Source organism: Zerene cesonia, chromosome 11 (genome assembly GCF_012273895.1).
Source record: "Zerene cesonia ecotype Mississippi chromosome 11, Zerene_cesonia_1.1, whole genome shotgun sequence".
NCBI lineage: Eukaryota > Metazoa > Arthropoda > Insecta > Lepidoptera > Pieridae > Zerene > Zerene cesonia.
This window is the reverse complement of record NC_052112.1, coordinates 3,325,483-3,351,466: the sequence shown is the minus strand read 5'-3', so window position 1 is coordinate 3,351,466 and position 25,984 is coordinate 3,325,483. Positions and strand designations below refer to the sequence as shown.

Below are 25,984 nucleotides of genomic sequence, written 5' to 3'. Positions count from 1 at the left end.
TCTCCAGAATTTGAGAAATTTTGAAAGAATAGAAAAAATTTGATCACGAGGCAGGATTCGAACCTGCGTTTCTTGCCTAACCGTAGCAACGCCTAGCCTCTCGGCCACCCGTGATCCTGCCACAGTAATCGAATTTCTTCTACCCTTTTGGTTTCATGTGCCTAAGGGGCACCCCACGCCATCTATTGAGATGATTAAGAACCATCACAACCATTCATTTATACTCTCATTTATAAAGCATTTCAATGCTATAAAACTAAAAATTAAATGTCCAGAATTTTTTTAAATCCAAAATTGGTCACGAGTACAATCCTACATTTACACAAAATATAAATATAATAACAAAATTTAGATACAAATCCTACACTTTCCTAAAACATTGATGTCTCTTAGTTATTTAGTTTATGTATTTATGTGTACTTCTTTAAAACATCTGCCCTGATTCATTCGAATTTAGAATGCCTTATTTTTTCATTCGGCACGCAAAATAATTGGTTTTGGATAAAACTTGTGCAACAGGTTTATAATTACTTTAATATATCTGTAATTCGCGGCGTCACTCGCGTAGTACCCGGCTGAAAAGTAGTCTATGTGCTAAGCTAGAGAATAATCTATGTCTATACCAAATAACAGAAACAATAAACTGTTTTCGCGCAAAGTGTAACAATCATCCATACATCCATCCATAATTACAAACTTCCGTGATCATATTAGTAGCATTGTAATTGCTTAATTCTGACAAAAGATATAGTATTCGTCAGCAAGCGTGCTGTAATAATTAATTGATACTTTATTTTCGCATTTCCAGATCATCGTCGAAACTGAAAACGGAGCTGTGCTTCTGGGGCGAGGTGTACGAGTTCAGCGCGCTGCCGGCGGTGCGCGCCATACACGTCAACGTGTACCGCGAGCCCGAGCGGCGCGCGCGCAAGCGGGACAAGCACGCACTTGTCGGTGCGTTCCTATGTTGTTTATTGGCGGTTTGCGCCTGTGCTTCATATAATATATAGCCTGTGTCACTCAATGAAGATGCAGCTGTTTGATGGAGAAATAATTTTTGAAATTGGTTCATTACTTTTTGTATAAACATTGCAAACATACATACAAAAGCAATGTTTCCTCTTTATAGGATTAATTTCGATGTCTAGAGATATAATATCTGTCATAGCTGATGATGTTTTGATCTCACTGCTACGCAAGTGTCCGATGCTATCTCTTTCGGAATCTCCACTTTTCCGAAAAGCATCCAAGAAACATAACTCGAGCGCAATTCCCAAACCCGCAGGCACGGTCCGCATTCCCGTGGACGACGTGTCGTCCCGCTACCTGAACGAGCGCTGGTACCCGGTGAGCGAGGGCGACAAGCCGCAGTCGCCGGGGCGCGCGCCCGCGCCCGCGCCCGCGCCCGCGCTGCGCATCAAGTGCCGCTACCAGTGCGTCGACGTGCTGCCGCTCGACTGCTACGCGAGGTTCCTCGACTACCTGAAGCGGAACTACCGCAGGCTCTGCGAGTACTTGGAGCCGGTTATTGGTGAGTTTATCCCGTAATCGATGGATACGCAGAATAGTAACGTTGGATCGATTTCCATACAAACGTTTTGTCTAACACCTTTATTGACGGTACGCACTGGACAGAGCAAATATTTTTTATTTAACAGTTTGAATTGTCTTAATTTTCATGCACGTACTCGTTTTCTAAGGCCTTATTTGAATAAAATTAGTTATAAATATAAATATTCTTTGCTTTGACGTCTAAGGTGCATTGTATTTGTTAATACCAACAATAAATTGTAGACTATTTTTGAAGCCACTTAAGTGAGTGCTACACCACATTTCTCCTGATGAATATACAGTATATAAAAGTGAAATCATAGAAATGTTTCGTACCTCCAATCTGAGGACAGTTAGCAGTTAAAACTTGAACTAATTATTGAGGCTTAACAAGTTAAATTTGATTTGAATTTTATGTGAAGTAAAAAAAAAAATATGTAAAAGAAAAAGAATTATCATTCCAAAGTTTACTATTTAACAAGTTATGTGTTTAATTTTTAGTTTTTTTTTTATAGCATTGAAATGCTTTATATAAATGAGAAATTTTGAAAGAATAGAAAAAATTTTTTTGATCACGAGGCAGGATTTTTTGCTACGGTTAGGCAAGAAACGCAGATCCTGCCTCGTGATCAAAATTTTTTCTATTCTTTCAAAATTTCTCAAGTTATGTGTTGTTTCTTTATAGTTTGTGAAGTGTTGTAAAATATAAGACAAACGAGTAAAAAATAATATCAAAGAATTCACATAACCCTGTACGAAAACATTCAAATTGAATTGGACAATTATGTTTCAGTGTTTAGTCATAACATTGTTTAAATTTATATTGTCACCTAATTGAAGAATGTAATCTTAAGTCGACTGTTAAGCCAAGGCTTTATTCAGGGCCATTCCCACAAATTTACTTCAGAATTGGTGTAACATTTTTCAAAAGTGTTATAGTCAGAAGTAATATGTTCAATTTTCATAAATATTTTCTAGAAGCAAACTTCATATGAAGTACATAAGTATATTTGGTAAAGTAACGAAGAAAAATGAATTATTCTAACATTCATTAGTTTAAATGGAAACAAATGAATAACTGTTCAAGTCCTCATGTGAAGTTTATAAAGAATGGAATCAAACTTATCTTTTGTTAAGTAAACTTTATCTGTTACAAACTAAGTAACTAACTATTTATAGCTGCATTAATGAAGTGTAATGGAGGAATAGGGTAATACTGAAATCCCATGACCCATTTATTCTTCTTATACTTTAGTGTAATAGTGTATTGTCTACAGGTGTAAAAGCAAAAGAAGATATTGGCTGTGCCCTCGTCCTGTGCATGGCGGGAGCGGGAATGGCCCCACGATACTTAGCGGACGTGGTTGCCCTCGACGTGCGGCGGACTGGCGACCACTCGCTCACTTTCCGCGGGAACTCGCTCGCTACCAAAAGCATGGAGGCGTATTTAAAGCTCGTTGGTGATCAGTATTTACAGGTTTGTGTAGTAGTTCTTTATTATATTTGGAATATTTTTGGGCATTTTAATTGCAATTTCCAGAAATTTTGTAAAATACCATGATATTTATAATAATATTATCGAGTTCTCAAAAGATGTAATAAAAACATAAACAAAAACGCATGGAAACACGCTTGTAACGGACCATTGTCTTAAAATACTTAAGTGTGTTATGTAAAATACTTGGAACATTCATTACATATTTTATTATATGTGTATAGTGTGTATTTCAGTATACTGTGTAAGTGACATTTATGTGTCAACGTGCGTGGCCATGTTTAATGTTTTGTTAGTAAAATCACGCTGGTGTTATAAACGTGCTTGTATTAAGTGTATCTGCAAAATAAAAGGAATGCAATCACGGCGATATATTTACTGTTCTTACAGTATGAATGAACGTAAATTGTTTCACCGTAATGATAGCGGCGGTATAATAAGTGTTCCTACGGTATAAATGAAAGCAATGTGTCGCGCAGGACACGCTGGGCGAGGCGGTGTGCGCGGCGGCGGGCCCGAGCGCGGCGGAGTGCGAGGTGGACCCGATGCGCGCGGGCTCGGGCGCCGCGCTGCGCCGCCAGCAGGCCGCGCTGCGGGACGCGGTCGCGCTCGCCTGGCGCGCCATAGCCGCGTCCGCGCCGCGCTTCCCGCCGCCCCTGAGGGACTGCTTCGCCACTTTTAGGGAAAGGTAATTAGCTATGGCTTCCAATTATATAAACCCTCCACTCGCCTGAAGACAGATCGCGATAGCAGCTTCCGCGCCGCTTTGCTACCTTCAGGGAAAGGTAGATATTTATTATTTCCTCATTTGGTAACAACATTTATTTTACATAGACCTTCCCGGTGTGAGTGTTGTGTATTATATCGACCTTATAGCATGAAATAAAATAAGTTACTGTTACGTATTTTATTGGAGGTACGTATGTACAAACTATGGCGTGATATTTTTGTATAATGTCAAAAATATTCTTGGCTCTAATCTAATAATAAATCTAATTTAAATCAAACATGTTGTAAAATGTAATCAAATATCATGTATAATATAAATATTTGCATAATGTATAATTGTAATGTGATATTTCAGGCTCGCGTCGATGGGCAGGGAAGATATATCAGACAATCTCATCAGTGCTTCAATATTCCTGCGCTTTTTGTGCCCGGCGATACTCTCCCCGAGTCTCTTTGGAATCACTCACGGTAAGAAATAATTTCAATTAACAAATTTCCTTGGCTTCTCGTCTCATCTGTTTCAATTATATTCGCTGTGTGCTTCTGTTTTATTATGTATATTTATATTAAAAAAATCAATATAAGATTATTCCTGAACTCCTACCAATTATCTTATTTCACGCAATCTGGAGCCTGTCATACGCCATATTAAAATTAAGCTATTATTTACGCTATTTAAAATAAATTGAGCTTAATCTTTCACTATAATATCAGTATAAATACACTAGAAAATGGCGGAGTCTTTCATTTGGGTGGAGCCATTGAAGCGAAAAAGAACAGGTTAACCTACATACAAGTTGAATCTTTTATACATCAAACTTTACAACATATCTCTATAATGTCTAATCTTTGTTATTATTCAAATCAAAATGTGTATAACCTAATCATTCCTAACTGGTAGTATTAAAAAATTGCTATACATAATCACGTGCAAAAGTTCTTTGAGCCGGCTTGAGGGTTAAAATAAAAAAAAATGTTGTTTTCGATACAGAATACCCGAACGAGCGTGCGGCGCGCAACCTGACGCTGGTCGCGAAGACGCTGCAGACGTTGGCTAACTTCACGCGCTTCCAGGGCAAGGAGGCCTTCATGGAGTTCCTCAACGACTTCCTCGAACAGGAGGCGCCCAATATGAAAGCCTTTTTGAGAGCTATTTCTGTAAGTATACACAACTAAGATTATCTTTCTTCTATACATTTTTTTTAATTGTTCAATTAAAGATATAGCGATCGTTGTTGATTCAGTCATAGTCAAGAGTTACAGACATATTGAATCACCTTGGATCAATGAAAGTTGTTTAAATTTGTCCCTCTGAGGCTGTGCCATTTTACTATATTATGCGATGGCACTAACATAAAATTTTTCAAAATTTTAATACAGTCCTGTAATATTTATATATTTTCATGTAAAAAAGATCATTTTGTGTTATTTTTTCTTCGGTACAAGCCCGAAAGACCCAAAAAACTATCTAAAATTAAAAAAAAATTCCAGACACGACCCCAGGAACAACAAGCGCAACAACACCAACAACAACAACAGCAGCAGCACCAACAACAACAAGACAACAGCAAACGCAACTCGGCCACATCTCAAGGGTCAGCGAGCTCCGAGCCGCAAGTGGGCAGCGTGGAAGCGGACCCCGAGTGGGCCCCACACGTGGACTTGGGCAAGCAGCTTGCCACGTTGCATGGCTTGTTGGTCGATAGCTTGCCAAAATTACCCGCTGGACGGATACCGGTAAGAAATTAAAATAAAAAAAATATATTTATTGAATACATTAATTATACAACACACAAAACCAAAGATTCTCAATACAGCTTCCGCTGTGATTGATGTATATTTAATTATACAGAGTGAAGAAAGAAATACCGTCGATATGTTGTGTATAAATGGCGGTTAAAGATATTTCTTCCAGACAACTGAATGTTATCATAAAATAAAAATAAAAAAGCCGTTTATGTTTGCTCTAGTAGAGATTTACAGTTAAAAACGTACGCCCGTGTGTGATTCTTCTGTTCATTAAATGCTAATTAATTAGGAGAAATTATAATTTTTTGTACATTCACTCGTAAACGTTGTACCTTTAACGTAACATTATATGTTATCTATTTTCAGGAACTGGATCCATTATCCGACATATTGGAAGAACTCTCTAAGAAGTTAGTCAGCAACGATATCGGACCAACAACCCAAATGACTGATAATATATTTAGGTAAGTTACTCTTTAGATGATAATATGAATTATAAATAAAATAACAAATCAATAATTAAGAAAAAATTGTACAGTATATATATTTTTTACTGCTAATAAGAAGTTTTTAAAATTATGCTGCTAAACCATCCGCTTTGCATCATACGTACAATGTACATATGCAATTTTGTATGATATATGGCTCAATAATTATTTCCGTAGTTTCCACACAAGCTATGCATTTTTCTTTAATAATCGAATCCTTTCAGGTTCAACGATCCCACTTGCAACACGCCAACGAAACAAAGCACTGAAAACGTTGTGTCTAACGGTCCACTAAACAACAACTTCGCTCACAGTTCACCCATCATGAACAAAAACGGTGTACAATTCAACATCAGTCCGTCGAAATCGAACGCAGATGAATCGAAGTACAAAGGATCGTATGTAACTGTGTCCAAATCGCCCAGTTTTAATTTACGCTCCGCAACGTTACCCAGAAACGGTTACGGCTCGAGCCCGGGAAACCAAAACGTCAACCCGGATAGATACAGCTCACAGTACAACAACCAAGAGCACTGCGTTAACCTGAAAGTCGTACAAATTGGCTTCGGCTCGGACCAATATCCAAAAGGCATCAGCAATGGCTTGAACGAAAGCCTCGAAAGACGGTTCCAAGACAGATACAAGCCAAACAATAATTTCAATCAACAGCACTACCATAACTCAAATTACAGCAGCACCGAAAGATCTCCAAGTAGCGATAGCATTAACCATAATTATTGCACAAACGAAATGCAAAATATCATAAAGGAAACTGCCACGTTGGATGAGCTGTCAGATTTGTTGAAATACGCAGATGATTCCGATATAGTCGACGAGAAGATTATGAACAAAAAGAATATAGCTCAATCGAAATCGAACAACAATATCGTGAATGGAAACAAGAATTACACAAACAACGGCTCAAATGTTTCCATTAGTGGTTTGTCGAATGTCGCCAGTTCCGGTTACCAAAGTATCGCTACGTACAGCCAAAGTTCTAGTCCCATCGAGAATACCACACATCACCACCAGCCCTATGAAAACGGCGGACAACCTTTGAGTCGCTATTCGCAGCTAAATTACCAAAAACAAAGAGACAAACAGTATTACGACAGTAAAAACGAAAAGTTCTACCCAAAGAGCCCAGTGCAACAAAAAATCGAGTACGACATTCAGAAATATGGCATACAAAATTTTACCACTGCCGATAATGTACAAAATAACACAAATTCAAATTCAAAGATCGCTCCATTAGTGTTCACGAATCCCGTTTATAATATGGAGGATAATCGACAATCGCAAGAAAACAAAAAGAATGAAAATAGAAACTCCAAACGGTGTCCATGTGGCTCATCCAGTTCATCCATAGATGAGGAGGGCTTGAGCACTGACAACGCGGAGACTAATTCTGAAGAGGGTTCTACCAACTTCAATGACGATGGTAGAAACTTCGACCAGCAGAATCATAACAGCACCCACCGAAAACTCACCAGAGATAATTGTAATTATGAAGATGTCTATCAGAGGAGTAATCATAGTAACTCTCCTAGAATAAGGGACGATGAATCGTCTAGCAATTCGCCTAGTCTACGCAAAAGTAGCAAGACGCGAATGCCCAGAACAAACCCTATGCTCTCTTACTCAACTAATCAAAATCAACTCAATCTCAAACACTTTGGACAGAGAGGCGAGTCGCTATATGAAAGTAAACCTCACCACATATCCACAGACTCAGGATACCCTATGAGCAGGTCGGATTCTAACGTCGAAGAAGTGAACAAAGAGATGTATCGACTGCAAATATCGAGGAGTCAAAAAGCCTTGTACAACATGGAGAATGCAAAGAATTCTCCCGAGAAATTTGCAAACGATAACTCTATTCAGGAGACGAATTATCCGCTGGATAGAGCCTATTCAGGTGCAAAAATGTCTAGCAGTAGACTGAATGAGGATATGGAGAGGCATCAGGATTATTATGGTGTGAGGGAAAGACGGGAGTCGCCGTCTCGAGTGTTCAGCAGGGAGTCCCACTCGAGTGAGGCGAGTGAGCGTGTTCCAGTGAGGACTGAGAGGGATATACCAGCGAGGGACAAACTGCAGCGCCGCCTCAGTTTGGAGTCTGCGCGGGAACTCACCGACAGTTCAGATGAAATGGACGACACGCTCTACAGCACTACGGGACGGAGGCGGACCAAGCATCATAGAACTATTGAACAGGTGAGGAACCATTTATACATTCATTGTTTAAAACAATAGCTAAGATTATTGCGAACATCATAAGCATCATATAATGTATATAATATAGGCCGAATCGTAAGTGTGTATCAAATAAAGGATACCATTAACCATTCATTCATTTTTCATTTATCTTACTCTCCATGTCTGATATTACATGCCATAGGTAGTTCTAAGTGTAGTGTGTCATATCTATTCTTTATCTAAATAGTTTAGTCTGTTGACCTTAATTGTACGAAAATACCGCGCATATTCTCACGTACTGCGAATAAGATAATGCAATAATAAGCTTTATTTGGAAGTAAAACAATTATCTCTTATCGCAATTGGTGATCTTTTTCAGTATGAACGTGAAATAGAACGATTGAAATGTTCAGTGGAGTTGTTGCGCGGCCGGCTCGGGCCCACCGAAGCTGGCCAAGATCACACTGATGCCAAGATGAAGGCTATTATATCAAGGTAACTAATTACCACACACTAAACTTTACTTATGTATTTATGCTATTTTTATTAGCTAGACTGTAGTCGTATACACTGTAGTGTACCGTAGGCATGTATTTAAAGATTTACTTCGTTTCATCTACATGTATTTTTTTTATATAATTTAATTGCGTTATATTTTGTAATTTCTGGTCAATTCTATCTCAATCTCTGAATTTGTTAAGTATATCATATCCTTAATGCCTATTCTATTCTTGAAATCAAAACAAAAGGACAAATGGAATACGTGTCTAAATAAAACGACGACCAAATAACGACCCCAGAGGCTTTTTAATAAATTGTAACATTATTTGGGTTTGGACTCATATATTTTATTTAACGATTTTCGAAACCATTTCAGGTTAATTTGCGTGGAGGAGGAGTTACGGCGAGAGCAACGCAAGATGGCCGCCGCGCTGTCACACAAGCAGCGCGTCATCGAAGCGCAGGAACACAGGATAGCCGCTCTAGACGAAGCGAACACCCGGCTACTGTCCGCTTTAGTGCATTTACAGCAGAGAGCGCCTCACCCCGCACCCGCCCACAACACCACACACACTAGCACGCACTCTCCACACTCACACCAAGAACTTCAAATTTAGAACACCTTTTCGAAATTTAAATTTCTCTAACGATTCTCGATTGTTTGACAATAGCAACGTTCTTTTTTCAAATATTTTCTTCGTAATACAAGTAGGGCATTATACAAATTCAAAGCTTTCTCATATTACAATGTAACACTTTTGTATTAATCTATGTATAGCAGTAATTGGTAGTTTTCTGATATATTCTTATTTAATTTGCACAAATTATGACGAACAAGACCTGTAAGTTAAAATGCATTTCTAATTATGACATTTCTGTTGTATCCCTTATATTATTGAAATTATTGTTATTGTATTAATTTAACTTAATGAATCACAATTGTTTAATTTGCCATTTATTTTGTTAACGTTGTTACGTTAGTTTTAATAACATATGCTTTAAATCAATTTATCAAGTTCTACATCAGTATTCTGTATAATATTCTGATTTCAAAGTGAAGTTTTTTTTTGTTTTCTACAACAATGATACCAAAGACGACGAATATCCCTTACCTAGAGTTATGGTGGCGTATTCTGCGATTGTATCTCTAATTGTATTTTAATGTGTTATAGATTTTATAATATTATAAGACTTGTATGATAATAAGTAGAAGTATGATTATATGTAGTGGCTCGGCATTGGAATAGAAGAGAAATATTTTTAATACCTTTGAGTATTACGTGCGTAGAGTTTAGTGATGTGAATGGAAAATGTATGATTTCTTTTTCTGCATTTCGGAAATGCTCTAACAAATACCCTTTATTGTAACAATTTTTGAGTATGCAATCGATAGACATTCAACAACTTAGTTGTTTTACAGTGAAAATTTAATTTTTAAGCCATAAATTTTGTTAAATATACCTGCATAGGTATGATATAATATACTTATCACATTAAATTATGAATTACATATATTCTTATTTTTTATTCCTTTATTCCTATGTATAAAGTACGGGAGCTGGTTTAATTTGGAAGATTTAACATTTTAAACAGATATATACATGAAATGTTTGTGTCGTTTTATGTTATTATTAATTGTCTATACTACAAACTCGCAAAAGATCGACACAAAAAAATTAAAAGAGAATATAGTAGAATCTCCTTGATCCATTAAGGCCTCGTATTGAAAATGAAATTATTAATGAACGGCGGCTGTTGATCTACAATGATACTGGAAATATTTTTTAAACTTAGACGCTCATCTGGCGGGAATTTTACAACATACGTGTTCCGTGTACATACGGGCCTTAAGAATTAAACAGCCAAAAAAATACTTCAAACAGATTTTATTCAATCCCATAATGACGACTTGCAAAATTTTTATTCATCCACTTCTATACCAGCGGGTAAACAAACATATCTCTTTTTCGCCAATTTAAATTTACGTTCGAGCGATTCCTTTGCACTATACGGATGCATTAATTGCAAATCTTCAATCTTGCCAAACAGATACGAAAAGTATATCTCTCTGAACTTTTTATCTGGAAATTGAGCTTGGAACATAGTTGGCCATAGCATGTTGTTAACTTCAGCTAGTGATCTGAATAATTGCAATTTATATTTTTGAGTAAACTTCCGAAATTTATCGTTTAAGTCTTGTTTATGGACCCAGGTCGTATGACCGGCGTACGTAGGGTCCTTTGGTGGGGCAACGTGACCATAATCCTTAGCTGCAAGAGTGAGAAAGGTTTGCCAGTAAATTGTACTTTGACGTAACATTTCCTTTTTTGCGTATGCAGAAAATGGGCCATATATTCTATTACGCATCCATTCTTTAAGCTCTGGGACCAGGTGCACATCCGGCAGTTTTGCTGCAATATTGATTCTCCTCATTAACCGTAACGCACATTTTAAATAATCTTCGGGCTTCGGATTTTGTCCCAAACATGTCGTTGATGATCGTTTTGTTTTCTTCTTCTTTTTGTCCTTCTTTCCTGGTGCATTTGGATCGCCAACATGCAAAGCGCTATCTGTTTCCCAAATCCTTTTAAATTCCTTCTCAACATAAAGATGCTTTTCATCTAAATCATAAATAGTTTCATAGTTAAATTTGAACGGCGAATGTGCCGTTGCTTTTTGGAAGAATGGCAATTCTTCTGGTGGAAACGTTCCTTCATTTCCATAATCGTAGTGATGACCACATATGCACTTGGTTCCTTTAACATATTTGAAAACAGAATCTTGCCATTTCTTTAAACAGTCACAAGGTTGCGGATTAGGAGGTGGGGGCAGCCCTCGAATGCCGGAGTGGATAATAATGCATTCACCACCCATATATTTATACCCGCCATGTATTAATTCACCCATCGGCGGCAATATAGTAACGTTACCCAATACGAAAACAGATTTTCCATGTACCTTGTATACCCCAGTAATCATGTATTGTGCATTATGAATGCCCGTAGTGGGTGCATGTATTTTCTTCCTGCGACTTGATTGTTTCGGTCGTGCTACACTTATTCCATACGTCTTTTTAACTTCAGTAACACTGAATTTAGATCCACGAGTTTTATGGCGATGTGTATGTGTTACCGTTTTTAGAGTGACTGCGGTAACTGACGATGAATGAGGTTCGATATTCATAATTCCAGCTAATTTATCGCAACATGCTTTCGGTATTCTTTTCTTCGGCGGTGGTGGCGGAGGTGGGGGCGGCGGGGGTTTCGGTATGGGTGGTTCTTCCTCGTACGGTTCATTTAAATCATCTAAATTTGGAAGAGGTGCCGGCTTAAAAGGTTTTCTTTTCGGTGGCGTGTATAAAACTGCAATCATATCCTGCAAATACGGCGATTTCAACGGGGGATTAGCCTTTGGTTTTGGCTTCTTAGTTGGCTTTTTCTTCTCAGGATCTGCTTTGAACTTTTCTTTGAGTAATGTTAATAAGTTTTCAAGGCCTAAATATAAAATTGCAGATAACATTAGTTTAGCATTAAGCGTGTAGGACATTTGTTTTCCTTCAATTGGATGGCCGTAAGTACAGCAAAACAATTGAGCAAGCATTACTTTAGGGTCGTTGCGGCCAAGATACAAGCAACTCATGAGATCAGTTTCATTGGGCCGTGGGTACAATCCTAAGTTTCGCATAACAGAAGCGGTACGGGTAGGTCTTCCCTCCAACAGATCTTGGTAAATAGAAAACTCGAGGGTATCTAGAGCGTCGCGTTGCGGTACACTCAGAGTTTGATACCATCTAGGACCAATCAAATCCCTTAGGTCCCTGAGAATCTTCTTATCTCTTCTTCTTCGCAGTTCCTTCAACTCTTGCATGAACACTTGGCGTTCTCGGGTCTGTTTTGTGTAGACGACTTGAAGTCGTCGTTGGGCTCTTTCCTCATAACTTGTTTCGGGTCCATGTTCCTTATGCCCCATTATAAATTATTAATATCTTAATAATTGTATCGTAAAATTGATCACAGATTTCAAATAAAGACAATTACAGCAATTTTGAAAAAAAATCATTGAACAACAAGTAACTCATTAATATAATTGTATTTTGTATAATCAATAAGTATAAAAATAAAATGTCATTTTTTTGTTTTATAAAATTATGTTTCAAAAAGGGGTTTCGGTAAAAACAGTTTCCACTTAATATTTTATAGAATAGATGATTTCAAATTATCCTTACATTCATAGGGTAGTATATTATTTTAGATATCATATCATTAATTTTCTTGTACATACAATAAATATATACATTAATGTAATTTTTAGGTCCTACTCCCTCTTTACCATTTTTTGTGTTCATGAACGTATATTGTATACAATGCGAAACTTTTGTTTACAGCGCCATCTATTGTCGAATAGTCCTACTACGTAGTAAATAATATGAAACTTTGAGTTGTCATTTTATACCATGAAACCCTTAATAACCATTATATAATTATAGTCTCTTACCAGAGAGTAGTAGACATTTTAGAATATTATATTTCGCAATACTCGAATGCAAAGTTTATTCATAAATCAATATGTATAAACAAAATTTAGTCGGTGACAGAGTTCAATAACCTTCAAGATATCAAATTAAACATATATAAATTCCGTTTTATATTTATAATACAAATATGAACCAAAAATATTTAGCAACACACAAAAATAGGGAAAACATCCCAACAACTCCATATACAAAATTTAAATATAAAATTTGCTTACTATTCGGGAGGACATGAAAAAAACATGCGTAAAAACGTCATCGCATCCATAAATCACGATAAAATTAACATGTAACGGTCTGATAACAGAGCGACGAAACTATTTATTAGTCATGCCCACGTCGGCCCGAGGGCTGTGACGTGCGGGGATCAGCTGGTGGTAACTCGGCCGGTCCACGACCCCGTCGGGGGTGAACGCCCCATCATCCATCACCTGAATAATTCCTCACCTCATTCATACGCTGGCGAATCCATCTCAATATTTAAGTCCTATACATTGATCCGGAAACCATCAATCAAGTACGGCTAGCCCGCGATGCCACGAAATGGTAATCCCGACTGAATGATCCAGAGACATTCGCGTAAATATTCTGGATTGGTACTCTTATGCAAAATTATATGATAATCCATATCGCAGCGTGGTATCAAAACAATTCTGTTGCATTTATACTATAATGAACATTTTATTCTTTAGTACTCTCCTATTTTTAATTTATTTTCAGGTATTCATTTGATTAATTATATGAATAGTATTATGTATATTTTATCAGAATAAATTATATGAACTTATTATTATTAGACAATATTTATATGAGACTTTTGCAGTTCTTTATAGTATACAAAATTGTATACAAATATAAAAATAAAAACAAATGTAAGCAGGAATACTAGCAATGTTAATGTAACGAATATGCATAAAATTAAGTAACGTAATATGTAATATTACAACCTGTGTGTACGTCGTTCTTTGGTGAGTAATTAATTTTGGCACTGAAAAGCCATAAAGTAAATTTAGAAAATTACGGGGAAAAATTGTTGTCTGGTATATAAATTATTTTAAAACTCACTTTCATGATAACAGATACTTTTCAGATGAAACGCTCGACCGCAATTGTGACATTACAGAAATAAAAAGTCTTAATAATAGCCTTTTAATGCTAAAATTACTCAACATTATATTTTAGTTCTCCATCGTTATGTTTACGAGTGCGTTGAACCCACTTTCTTGCATTTCTATCGAGATAGTATCTAGTGTATTGCCTAGGCAGGGCTAGAGACTACTGCGCTTGCGACGTTCACTTTCCACGTGTCAGGAAGTATCTAAAGGCACTTTCACTCCATTCAAGATCATAGCCCGTTCCGCCTTTTGATGCTCTCTACAATAACGTTTAACTATATGAGATATGTTTACATTTGTAGTGTTTGTGTGACATTCGCATGTAATTGTTCGCTTGGGATTTAATTACGAATATCCCTTGAGTTCTAACATTTCACGAATATGGGCTTTATTGACCAATATATCATTTTAGAGTAGTCTACCACTCTTTACACGTACTTGACTTAAGTAATTTCCAAAAACTGAATGAAAAATAAATTTCAAAACAATAAAATTAATGGCATCGCAATCAGTGATCAACCGTTTCGGTTCATTGCTTTCTTTCAGTGTTTTCAGGCGCCATTTCTCCAAAAGGTTCACTGACCGAGCTCTTATCTTGTGCGTATGTGAGCGTTCACGTGGCCTTCGTGTGTGTGCTGCGCCTGCTTCTATTCTGTACGTATTTCCATGCACTCGTAAGCGCACATTATTATGCAATACTCACAAGGCGGATAAGCGTATTATCGGAGTACATCAAAAATGTGTATTTATAGTCTCAACCTCCTTGTTTGAATTTCAGTTGCCTGAGCTGATTAATAGCGTGTAAACATCTTAGTCTTAAGTTTAGAATAGTTATTGTAAACACAATCGCGTGTACTTAATGGTGGGAAAGTCACTTTGGTATTTGACGATTACATATGATAGAAACAAGATCGCAAACACTAAAATAGTTTAATGTATAAGTTTCAGTTATGTGGACATCTTGGAGTTCTGAAAAAAATAATGTTAATGCTGATAATAGGTGGTCTACGGCTTTAAAAATTAGATCCGAGTATCCGGCATGCTATACAAATATCCAGTCCAGAAACCCTAAAAAATTACGTCTTAATTCAATGATTCAATGTCAGAACAGGTGGCCCTTTTCTGGCAAGAACATGGAAACAGCATCACGGAAATTTAAAAACAAAATGACATTGTCCTTTGATAAATAGTCCTTCAGGGTGGAGCGATGCTCAAAAATTGGGTGAACAACCTCTTAATGCTTAGAGGAGACATTTTATTTTTAACGAAACGTATCTATGTTTGCCCCTGAATAGATTTGAAAAATAAAACACGGTAATGCTTCTTCTTGAAATATCTTCCCTGAGATTTAGTATGTATAATAAAATGAGTTGAAAGTGAACATTTTGTAATTTTGTTCATATATTTATTTCGAATGCTTTTTTATTACTATGAGTCACTTAATGTAAAACGCTTTAACAAAAAACGTGTTTACATAGTCTCATTTTTTCATAATGGTTAATTTTATCAGTCTTTCAACACTCGAAATGTAATTTATTTATATTATTCAGCACTGTATAAAAATATTACAATATTTTAAAGGCCAATGATCTGAAAAGTCTTTCTGTAAAGCTCCTAGAGAAGCTGTATTTCTCTGGTAGAGCTGAATTTGATTACAAACATAATAACTTTGCCAGATGAATACTGCATACGAAATGTATAAAACAAAATAACTGTCCAGTCAAATAACAGAACTCTCAAAAACAGAGTCCGATGGTTCGTTTTAAAAACAAATAAAGCTGTTTTAAGTTGGTATTCGTAAAGTTCTAAACATCCCGATATCATAAAGTCAATACAGCTCTTAATTAATTATAGTTCTTTAAAAGTAGCATTATCATAAAATATAGCATAAGAAAATAATTATTCTCTTAATGGATTACCGAAAGCTAGTGAAATCCCGTATCCCCTTGTGAGGTAATGGACAGGTGCAATTTATACATCTGCTTCACTGATCGATTTTCTTTACGGCCCGACCGGTGATCCGAGCCTTCTGTGTCCTGTTAGACTGAGACCTCTTTTTGCTATACCCCACTCGGAAACGAATCCAGGACCTCACGGATCTACGCTCACTCGTAACCAATGTATCAAGGTCTCGGAGAAGCAAAATAGCAATCCTCTATTATTAATAAGCATCATATTAAATGGATCTTCCACCCAGCTACAACAAATTATATAAAAGTTAAAATTATATAAACCATTGAAGGATTTTCTATAAATGATAACAGCAGAATGTCCAATCTGCATAAAACCAATCTGCATAAAAACATTAGCAATATTTAGCTTTAACCACTACAATATCTTAAAAAGAACGTCTGATAACAAAATAATGCTTCGATAGCAATTTAATCACCCAAAACCGGCACTGCTTAAAGAGACACATACCGGTATCGCTGCGTGTTCGTGACAATGGCTGGTTCGTCATTATCACTTATCAGTCTAATTATTGCAGGGCAAGGACCGCTTGCTCGAGTCAAGGGTACGTTCACTCGGTACCAAGTTCAAAGGTCGCGGAGGTCACGGCTGAAATTGCTGAAAGATATAAATTCGGCAATGTGGCCGTGAACCTTAGGCAATCGATAGAGACTATTTATGTATTAGCTAAATGTTTCCTGTCTCGTCACAGACCTCCGGCTGTGGCAGACAGAGACATTAAATATTTTGGTATAGGTTCTTATACAAATATGTACATTGTACGTAATATGTATTCATCCATAGCGAAGTATTCAGCGACGATATTACAAAATATACGTTTGCGTAAGTGATCAACCGTATATAGGATGCTGGAGTAATGAAAATTCGCCTTATACATCCAAAATGGTCGAATAATACAAGTTAATTAAAAGAATTTTAAACTGCGAAGACAATAAAAAATTAATTTTATTAAACAAATTTAGTCAGTTTCCTTTTAGACCTAAAATACGATTGCACAAAATTCAATTATAATATTACGCTATTCTTTCTCCTAATTTACCAAAAAGCAGATTTTCTTGTACCACAAAATTAATTACAATAAACTTGAAAATTTTAAACACATGTACATATGATTACATTTTTTATTTATATATTGTTTATTGCATACACAAAAGAAATATTTTACTTACGTAGGGGATTATGTAGTAGCAAAGGGCTGCTTTATTTCTGAAAATCCTTGTAACATTGGTAATAGTGTTACAAATACAAATTAGGAAAGAGGTAGAGCCACAGATTGCAGATCAATTGCAATAGGTATATTAAATGGTATGATATATTTGATTAAATTTCATTGAACCGATGGACTCATGTTTACTACATTAAGTAGTATTTTTCAGAAAACTCTCTATTATTCTATATTTTTATTTTTCTATCAAATCTTACAGCCGATGGCTGAACAAAATAATATATCGTGATCGAATTATGTTCAACTTTCTTTTATTTGCAAATAAATTAGACGTTCGTCTCGGCCCCGCCCGGATGTCAAGATTCCTGTTTTATCCCAAGGGAGTATTTACTCGGGATAAAAAGTATCCTACCACCCAAGTCAGCTCATACCCTGTTTGTATACCAAATTTCATAAAAATCCGTTCAGTAGTTTCAGCGTGATTGACGGACAAACATACAAAGAAACAAACGTTCACATTATATGAGTGTGATATATCGCCATAGTATGTATGGCTTCTAATCACTATAATATTTAAAAATTAGTTGTTTGATGAATAATGGAAATAAACCCAAATAATTTTTAACGAATATTTTATTTCTTTTCAACCCTATCTATTTTCCCTCATAGGATGACAGTGTGATGGCGATGATCTAATTTCTAAGTTGAAAAGCATTTTTTAATTAACCTTAACAGCTATACAATATTCGTTGCATCACTATTATTTTAGCACATATATTACAATAATATTTATTACTTATTTATAATAAAAAAAGTGTAATATGTTAAGTGGGATTACGACAATATTAAATTTATAACATAATGAGACATTAATATTAAATATATTTAGCATACAATACACGCAACTCCGTATTGAATACGCATTAACGTATCGAATTTTTCACACGTGACGCTGCCGAGGAGCTGGGAATCGTTATGGTGACAATTCGAATTTCGACGATTCTTTTCCGTTTCCTACATTGCAGCGTATACGCGTGTGCGTGGAGCGCGGTATGGGAGCGTTGTCTGTGTGCGTGCAGGATCGCGTTACAGCTGAAACTGGGGGCGCCTGCCGAAAAGCGCGGTCGTCGACCCGGTCAGGAGCGCGGCCGTATAGCGCGACGGAATGCGTTTTGATATTTTGTCTAAGTGTACTTGTTGTGTTTTTTTTTGTCGTGGAAAAGTTTTGCTACGAAACTGTGATTGCAGAAGGATTGTTTGTGCTATCTTGTCATGTTTCAAGCATATGAAAAATACATTCTGACTACATAATAATATTTATTTATTATAGAACGTATCACAAATTCGAAAGAACCTGGTTTGCAAAGAATAAGACATGTCTATCTACGCGATAAAATGATAATACTTTCACGAATAGTTTCACTATTTTTATATCGGGTTTGGGCGTTTAATATTATAAATTTAAATATCACAAATGACAATATACTTTTTTGAATAGTAAATAACACAGGACTTATTAAACTTGTATAAGAAAGCAGCCGCTTGCCTATGCTTCGCCTGAGTTGACCCGAGATATAAAAGCAGCGTTAATTTAGAATAGAAGCAGTTTTTGAACGACAATTGATAAAAATTCTGAACTAAAAAGCTACTGAGATATTCTAACCTAACTCATAACAAAAGAAATCGTATTCCTATATAAAACAATTCAGCAAAGATATGAGACAAATTCAGGAAAGCAAATATCATTCAAATCCGTCGAGTCTGTATTTAGCTAAATATAATATAGATGAGCAATGAATAATAAATCTAATGTGTGTATTTTGGTAGCAACGTATATAAAAATATCACTAAGATACGGCAACACCAAAGAAAACATACAGTCTACATAACATACGTTATACTTATCACTATTCCATTGTATCGTACCACGTTGTCTTACCAAGTATCAACAGCGTTCGAGTCACGCACACCGCTGGGTGATATATTTGGTGACATTGAACCGAGTCCATTGCCAACGACCTCGCTCCTCGGGGAAGCTCCGCGGTTTGCGTAATCGCTCCTGCGTATGTACGCACGCATACATAGCCATCGATACAGACTAAAAAGATTTACAAGATTCATAATTAGAACGTACCTGAGCCTATTTTTTTTTTTATTTTCTCTGTATTGCCATGACGTGGATAGAGTTATGTCACTGGCCGTTTTGATGAATACGTAAAAGGATAAATACCAGTATATCGGGTGCTTCTAGGAATTGTTTAAAAAGTGTTACACATTTTTTAAGATGTCCAAAAAGTTATCATGCTTGAACCGTTAGTTAGATTTAGAAGAAAATCTTTACAATTATATATTTTCTTTTAAAGTAATTTTCCTATTACGACAGAGTTTATAAATTATTGTTACATAATATTGATGACTAATTAATATGTTATCTTTGACCTTGTATCCAAACAATGTATTAAGGATATCCAGCAAAATTGTTGAATATACCGGAAATTGTGTTAAATTGTAATTTAAAACTATTAAAAGCCAATAACTTTACACAGCAATAGTTTTGTTATATGCATCACTCAGGAACAATTTATGGAATATTTCCGATCATTTTGTTCAGTACGTGTAACGTGCTAGTGAAGTCCCTTGCTACTGTCATAGGTACTTCATACGTAAGTTAGCTTCACGAAGTCTTTGTACCGGCTTAAGAGCAAAGCTCTCATTGACGTGTTCGAGTTGAGAGGCCTCGGTCAACGTTTCATAAGACAAAGGGTATGCCTTCAATTAGTTTTCTTTGCAAAAGAAACTCGAATGGATCGACTCGCATTCACCTAGACCGCAACCACTTTCACTGTCCACGACGTTGGCCATAGACACCATTACGACCGTTACTCGCAATAAAAATAGAAATTTAATAGCACCCAAATCGCTTCATTCTTTCGTACCGATCGAAGGTTGTCGGTAGATTACACAGTTTACATTTTAACATTCTCATACGAACGATATGCCATTGTAAACTACACGTGGTTCGTAAATATTGACATTCAATGCATTGTCTTACGAGCACGCAAAGGTCAAAGACATTGCAGTTTTATGAAGGCATGGAAGGTGTTGCGAGTACTGGTTGGATGGTGGATAGCTGGATGAGTCATGTGGGTGACAGCGCGTGGTCGGTGGAGGAGAGCGAGGGTCCGACTCCCGGCGGAAGGGTCCCGCAGGAGCGGCTCCGGCGGGGTGGTGTGGCAGTGTGCCGGTCAGTCACCGCTCCACCGGCGCGCTGAGCGCTCGTTGCCGTCTTGCGCCGCTCTATTGTCCCGATACGCTGACACCTCCCATGTTTATGTACGCCGTGCGAGGCGCCTGCCTTACGTGCCACGGCTGAACTCATAACGTGATCCTGGATTTATGTGGTGCTCTCTAGATTTTCAGTGGATTGTGAACGTTTATGTGTTAAGTGAAGAGTGACTTGCATTCAAGGATTGTTTCTTAAGGATTTTTCTTGGTGATGCTGCAGCTAGCTGCATCTCGTTAAAACTTCAGGTGATATGTTATTAAAAATTTACTAACTTTTTGTAATTAATTAAGCTTTAGTAGAGAAATAGAAACTTTATTTATCAGCTATATATAGGACTCTTATAAATAATTTGCCCAATTGCAATGATGATAATAACACATTTGTTTTTATTTATTTAAAATAAATTAGTATATTAAAGCATTTTATTACAAAAAAATGAAAACTGTTAGATTTTTCCTATAAGCAAATAATTGTTTTTATGTACAGTACAAAATATCATTATAAAAGTCATCTAATATATAAACGAGTTTTTACAGACTGCTCAACATCCTTTCACCTTTTCGGATATAATTTAAGACATATTCATTGTACTCGTAAGTCGAATAGATGTTTGTTTGGCAAATATGAAGAAACATTTTAAATTTTCTTAAACAAAACTGAGCTATATTTGGACAATGCATAATAAATTTCTTAATATAATGTCAAAAAAAAAATTACTATTTTGTCCTAATCAAATCATTAATTTATTTAATATAATGACATGTTGCATGTTCATTACGGAAGTTCATAAAACACAATATTACTTATGGAGGTTTTTGCGGGAAGTTTTCTTCAATTACATATTTTCCGCAGGCTCCTGCTCGCCTTATCTTCTCTCCCCTCTTGCAGAGATGAAGGAAAAAGGCTGAAAGGATACCTGTACTGTCTACATATAAAAATGTAAGTTTTTCTGTTGTTCACATTACCCTTTCTCTTCATACGACGATTGAATCTTTTTACCTATGTAATTATTGATCATACATAAATTTACTTCTATAAATATTTTTATGATAAAAGATTTCATGTCCATTAGTAATAATATAAAAATGTTTTTTCTAAAATGAATTGAATTTTAATAATTTTAGTAATTTAAATATTACTTGATTATGAAATTATCGTATATAATTTGATGTACTTGTCCGTAATCGACTTAAAATCTTTGTCCAAACCAAACACTTTCGCGTTAATGAAAACGCGATGACCTATCATCGCAAATTTTATTGGCTATAAAACCCAATATTGCGATAATCGATTAATTAGAATTCGTCACTACAATGTAAGTTAATAGAGATATCTTGTGAGATCTAATTTTGAGAAAATTTCCCGATACGTGAATATAAATTAATATGTTCAGTTAATAATAGTCACATGGATAATGTTTTTGTGTCAAAAACCAGCTTTAGAACAAAATAATAAAATGAAAACAAAACCTAATCAAAATTTGACTTACTTAACGTTACATAAAAATTAAACTAAAATGTTAAAATTTTTGGGATAATTTTAAAATAATGCAACGTAATATGAATTTAAAAAATTAAATGATTATTTCAACGTAATTGGCCAATTAATATGATACAGGTACGGTATGGCAAAAGTAATAAATATATCTCGACGACTAAATGTGATTTTTATATATGTATCTTAAATCGTTCCTTGATCCTGTTATATTGTATTATACAAGACTATAACGTATATCTTATCGAAGTATATCATGTATTGAGTTAACCGCAACCTCTCTTATTATCTTCATTAATAATGTTTAAAATTCGGTCGAGTGTAATGACATCCGCCCTCGCAAATAGTGACGGAAACGATACAATGCTCATTAGGCCATTACCCTGTAAACAATGTTTATATTTAAATACTATGACATATGATCTACGGAATATATTGTCTTAGCAAGAGCTAAAATCGTTAGTATTCTAGGCTACATAAAGATTTCTTCCGATTTTTTTATTAGATTTCTTGTTGTTTCTATTTGTATTACAATATTAGCACGTTATAACTAATTTAGTATCCACCGACGCTTGCGCTCTGTATTTCGTCGATCGTTATGTTTTTATATGTATTGACGTAAAAAACATTTTCAATATTTAAAATTATTATATTATGTTTTTTTAACTTATTTGTGTATTGAACTTAAAATACAATTATCACAAGGATGTATATCACAGTAGGATGGAAATATGTGCAAAAGTGAAATGCAACCATTGATGTAATCGCATGCTCTCGTTTTAGATATTATTAAAGCTATAAATGAGCACTAAACAAAATGATTCCTCGAAAAGCATTAAATGCTGCAGTCGTGTGGGGGCTATTTTATCCCGTATTAAAACCGGTTAAGGCTTCTTATTGTTTTTGTGGATTTTGCGGTGTATTGTGGCGGTCATAATGCACGGCAGTAGTAGTTTACGAGGTCTTTCACCCACATTATATAGGTCAGTTAGATTAGCAACGCTCCCTCAGCGATCGCTACTTGCATCTTGGTCCCTTATAACCTCAACAGTATATGACAATGACGTTTTAAAAATGGCTCTCATTTTCATGTAAATTTGTAAAACAAGACAAAACAGCGGAAAAAATATGAAGTATGCGTGGTTATCATAACCCCTTTATGACTCGAGAAGTGTTAGTATGTATTAATGAAACAACGAAACAGTGTGTAGGTAAAATTGTTAAAATTGTTTCGCAAAATATCAAATATCAAAGTGTCATTAAGGTGCATTGGTAAAAACAAACTAATAATTTATTTGGCGTCGACATATTTCATTGTTCAGTGGCATTAAAATTGATGGGGATTTTCTAGTAGAAAAGCTTATTGACCTAAATTATAAATACGAAAGGCGTAAGTCAGTAGTAATACACTTTATCGCATAATAATTTATACGGTTTGCGGAAATTTACTATCGGACTATTTCTTTGACTTTTATAATTGCTAATGGTGTTTCCTTTAAAAACAAAAAGTGCGCTACAAGATCAAATGTTGCTAATCAGTAAAATTGAGAAAACGTTTTTGATTCTTGTGATATGAATAAATTTTATTAGAAAAATATTATTTGCATTCAACAATCCAAATAAAAATAAAATAGTAAACATAAACAAACTGTAAAGTACTTCCAACTACGAAGTTTTACTTTTAGCGGACATAATCCACAAAATGGGTTTAGGGTGAACGTCCCCACACGTAATTAAGCTATCTACCAGTACCTATTAACACAGTAGCAAAGGGATGATTGATAGCCTATGCGAGCAAAAGGTTCTAGAATCTAGACTATACAATATACAGCCTACAGAGTTACCGGCCCAGTTTCGGGAGGTCACCGCCCGATCGCGATCTCCGCAATATTCGATCGCTTTGCGCCATATTTTAAAACAGTCTCGGGTTCCCGAAAAAAGCCTCAAGTATGTAATCAGGTACGATAACCCTAACCAACTGTTCTTAACGGATCTTTGTGTGAGCTGTTTTTAAATTCATTATTCTTAATAGTGTATTGATGTGTATGTCATTTTAGGCGTATCTAGGTAACGATGGTAGCAAATAATTTTTCATTAGGTGAAGGATAACTTTTTCTAAATAATAAAGACAGGTTATTCAGTTAGTTTATAAGTAGATACAAATGAATTTTGGCCGTTTCTTTATAATGCTTTATTATTTCTCTCCAATAAATTAATATAGGCCAAATACAGTTGTAGCAATAATATTTTAGCACCAAAAATACTGTACCAAATATTTATTAAATTCTATAATATTCTCTATGAAAATAATTTTGAAGTTAACACTATTATTTTGCCACAAAGGCAAACTTCGCTTTGATTTATACAAAGCTTTAGAGTCAATGTCCGTCAAAGGTATATAGGTCAACTGTAGGCGCCATTTCGTCTCTAATTCCGCCGATATGCATCTAAAAACACCTAAAACAAGTTCTGATTATTATAGGGAATTCCCGCCACTTATATTCAGAAATAGACAAGTTTGTCCTTATCGTAACCGGTTTTGATGAACTATTAAATTATTTCATGAATCGAAAAAACCGGAATTTAATTGAAACTTGAAGAACTCCGAAAGGGTTGAATTTACATTTCATTTAGCCAAAATATATGTCAAGCATTTGACATAGATAATTACGTAATTAGTACAATTGTTATTTTTGACTTGATTCGTATTGTTGACCGAAGTATCTAAATTCTTTTCTGGAATTCTTGCTGATTAAATTCTTGTCTATTTTAATTTAATAGGAGGAATACGACAAATTGCATTCAATCTGCCCTTCATGAAATTCAATCTCTATACACATATGCAAATACGTATTTGTAACTGGTGTTATTTTATTTGTAATTATGAGCAGTAATTCATTAAGATACACCATATACACGCAGCTGGCATTCGAAGAGCGGGCACTTAACCTTATTCGTTAGTTAACTGCATTATAACGCGGCCGACTTACGAATGTCAGACATTATCGGTTAAAGTGAGGTTATAAAGTAATTTAGACGTTTGTCGGTTTATAGTGATGTAGTGCGGTCGGCTGCTGCGCATAGGCAAAAGGGAAAGTATTGACTTCCTGCTTGCACGCGGAAGCGTTTAGTTTGTACTTACACGTAACTGCATTTCGCATTGATAGATCACTATGTACAACGCGCAAAGCAAATATAATATGGAGTTTATTGTAGCCCCATATATTGATTACTTCATTTTCAATAAGAAAATGAATGCTATGTATCTTATATAATGTTCATTGAGTTTTTCATTTCTATTTCGGTTCTTAAATGAATTTTAAAAAAGAATAGTTCTATTGTATCTAATCAATATTTATAGCTAGCGAATGAAACAAAATAATCAAATAATAGCGACGTATGGAAAATTCGACTAAAATGCCAGGATTAAAACTGTGGGTAGCATGGTGCACTTATAGCTAAATCTAGAAAGGAAACAGACTTCTAGGCGAAGACAATACTAATAGTGAAGACATTTGTGGAAACTTTTAATTCCCAAAATAACAATCCGAATATATATTACATATATTACGATATTCAATAATTTATTCCATATAATAACTTTGCAAAATTCAATATATTTATGCCTCTATAGTATCGTCAGGATGAAATAATTTCCTCAAGATAGATAGTGTACTCTGTATTATGCAAGTGAGATAACTTGTTTACTT

General features: G+C 35.5%; 3 protein-coding genes across 3 annotated transcripts in view; 2 read left to right on the top strand and 1 right to left on the bottom strand.

Annotated features, from left to right (window-relative positions):
• The first annotated feature begins 613 nt into the window (after positions 1–613).
• On the top strand, positions 614–10,023 carry LOC119830516 (ras GTPase-activating protein raskol-like). Its single transcript, XM_038353566.1, has 12 exons — positions 614–660; positions 809–954; positions 1,286–1,531; positions 2,829–3,028; positions 3,526–3,734; positions 4,131–4,243; positions 4,767–4,933; positions 5,267–5,512; positions 5,891–5,988; positions 6,237–8,229; positions 8,591–8,706; positions 9,089–10,023. Exons 1-12 carry the CDS (start codon positions 614–616, stop codon positions 9,327–9,329), a joined length of 3,822 nt encoding a protein of 1,273 aa, XP_038209494.1. The 3' UTR covers positions 9,330–10,023.
• Positions 10,024–10,632: 609 nt separating this feature from the next.
• LOC119830443 lies at positions 10,633–12,690 on the bottom strand. Its single transcript, XM_038353470.1, has one exon. It carries the CDS (start codon positions 12,679–12,681, stop codon positions 10,633–10,635), a length of 2,049 nt encoding a protein of 682 aa, XP_038209398.1. The 5' UTR covers positions 12,682–12,690.
• An 8,064-nt stretch (positions 12,691–20,754) lies between these two features.
• The window catches only part of LOC119830015 (hormone receptor 4), a 69,734-nt gene continuing 64,504 nt past the window's right edge, over positions 20,755–25,984 (top strand). Inside the window, exons 1-2 of the mRNA XM_038352831.1 lie at positions 20,755–21,025; positions 21,633–21,719. The gene's annotated coding sequence lies outside the window, so the exon portion shown is untranslated. The remainder of the gene's footprint in view (positions 21,026–21,632; positions 21,720–25,984) is intronic.

What these genes read in the sequence shown, in the direction of transcription:
- LOC119830443 (XM_038353470.1), bottom strand. Translation starts at nt 12,681, where the DNA reads ATGGGGCATAAGGAACATGGACCCGAAACAAGTTATGAGGAAAGAGCC.
- LOC119830516 (XM_038353566.1), top strand. Translation starts at nt 614, where the DNA reads ATGTCTATACCAAATAACAGAAACAATAAACTGTTTTCGCGCAAAGT. An exon ending in GTACTTGGAGCCGGTTATTG is followed by an intron (nt 1,532 to 2,828) that starts GTGAGTTTATCC and finishes TATTGTCTACAG; the next exon opens with GTGTAAAAGCAAAAGAAGAT. An exon ending in ATGAAGGCTATTATATCAAG is followed by an intron (nt 8,707 to 9,088) that starts GTAACTAATTAC and finishes AAACCATTTCAG; the next exon opens with GTTAATTTGCGTGGAGGAGG.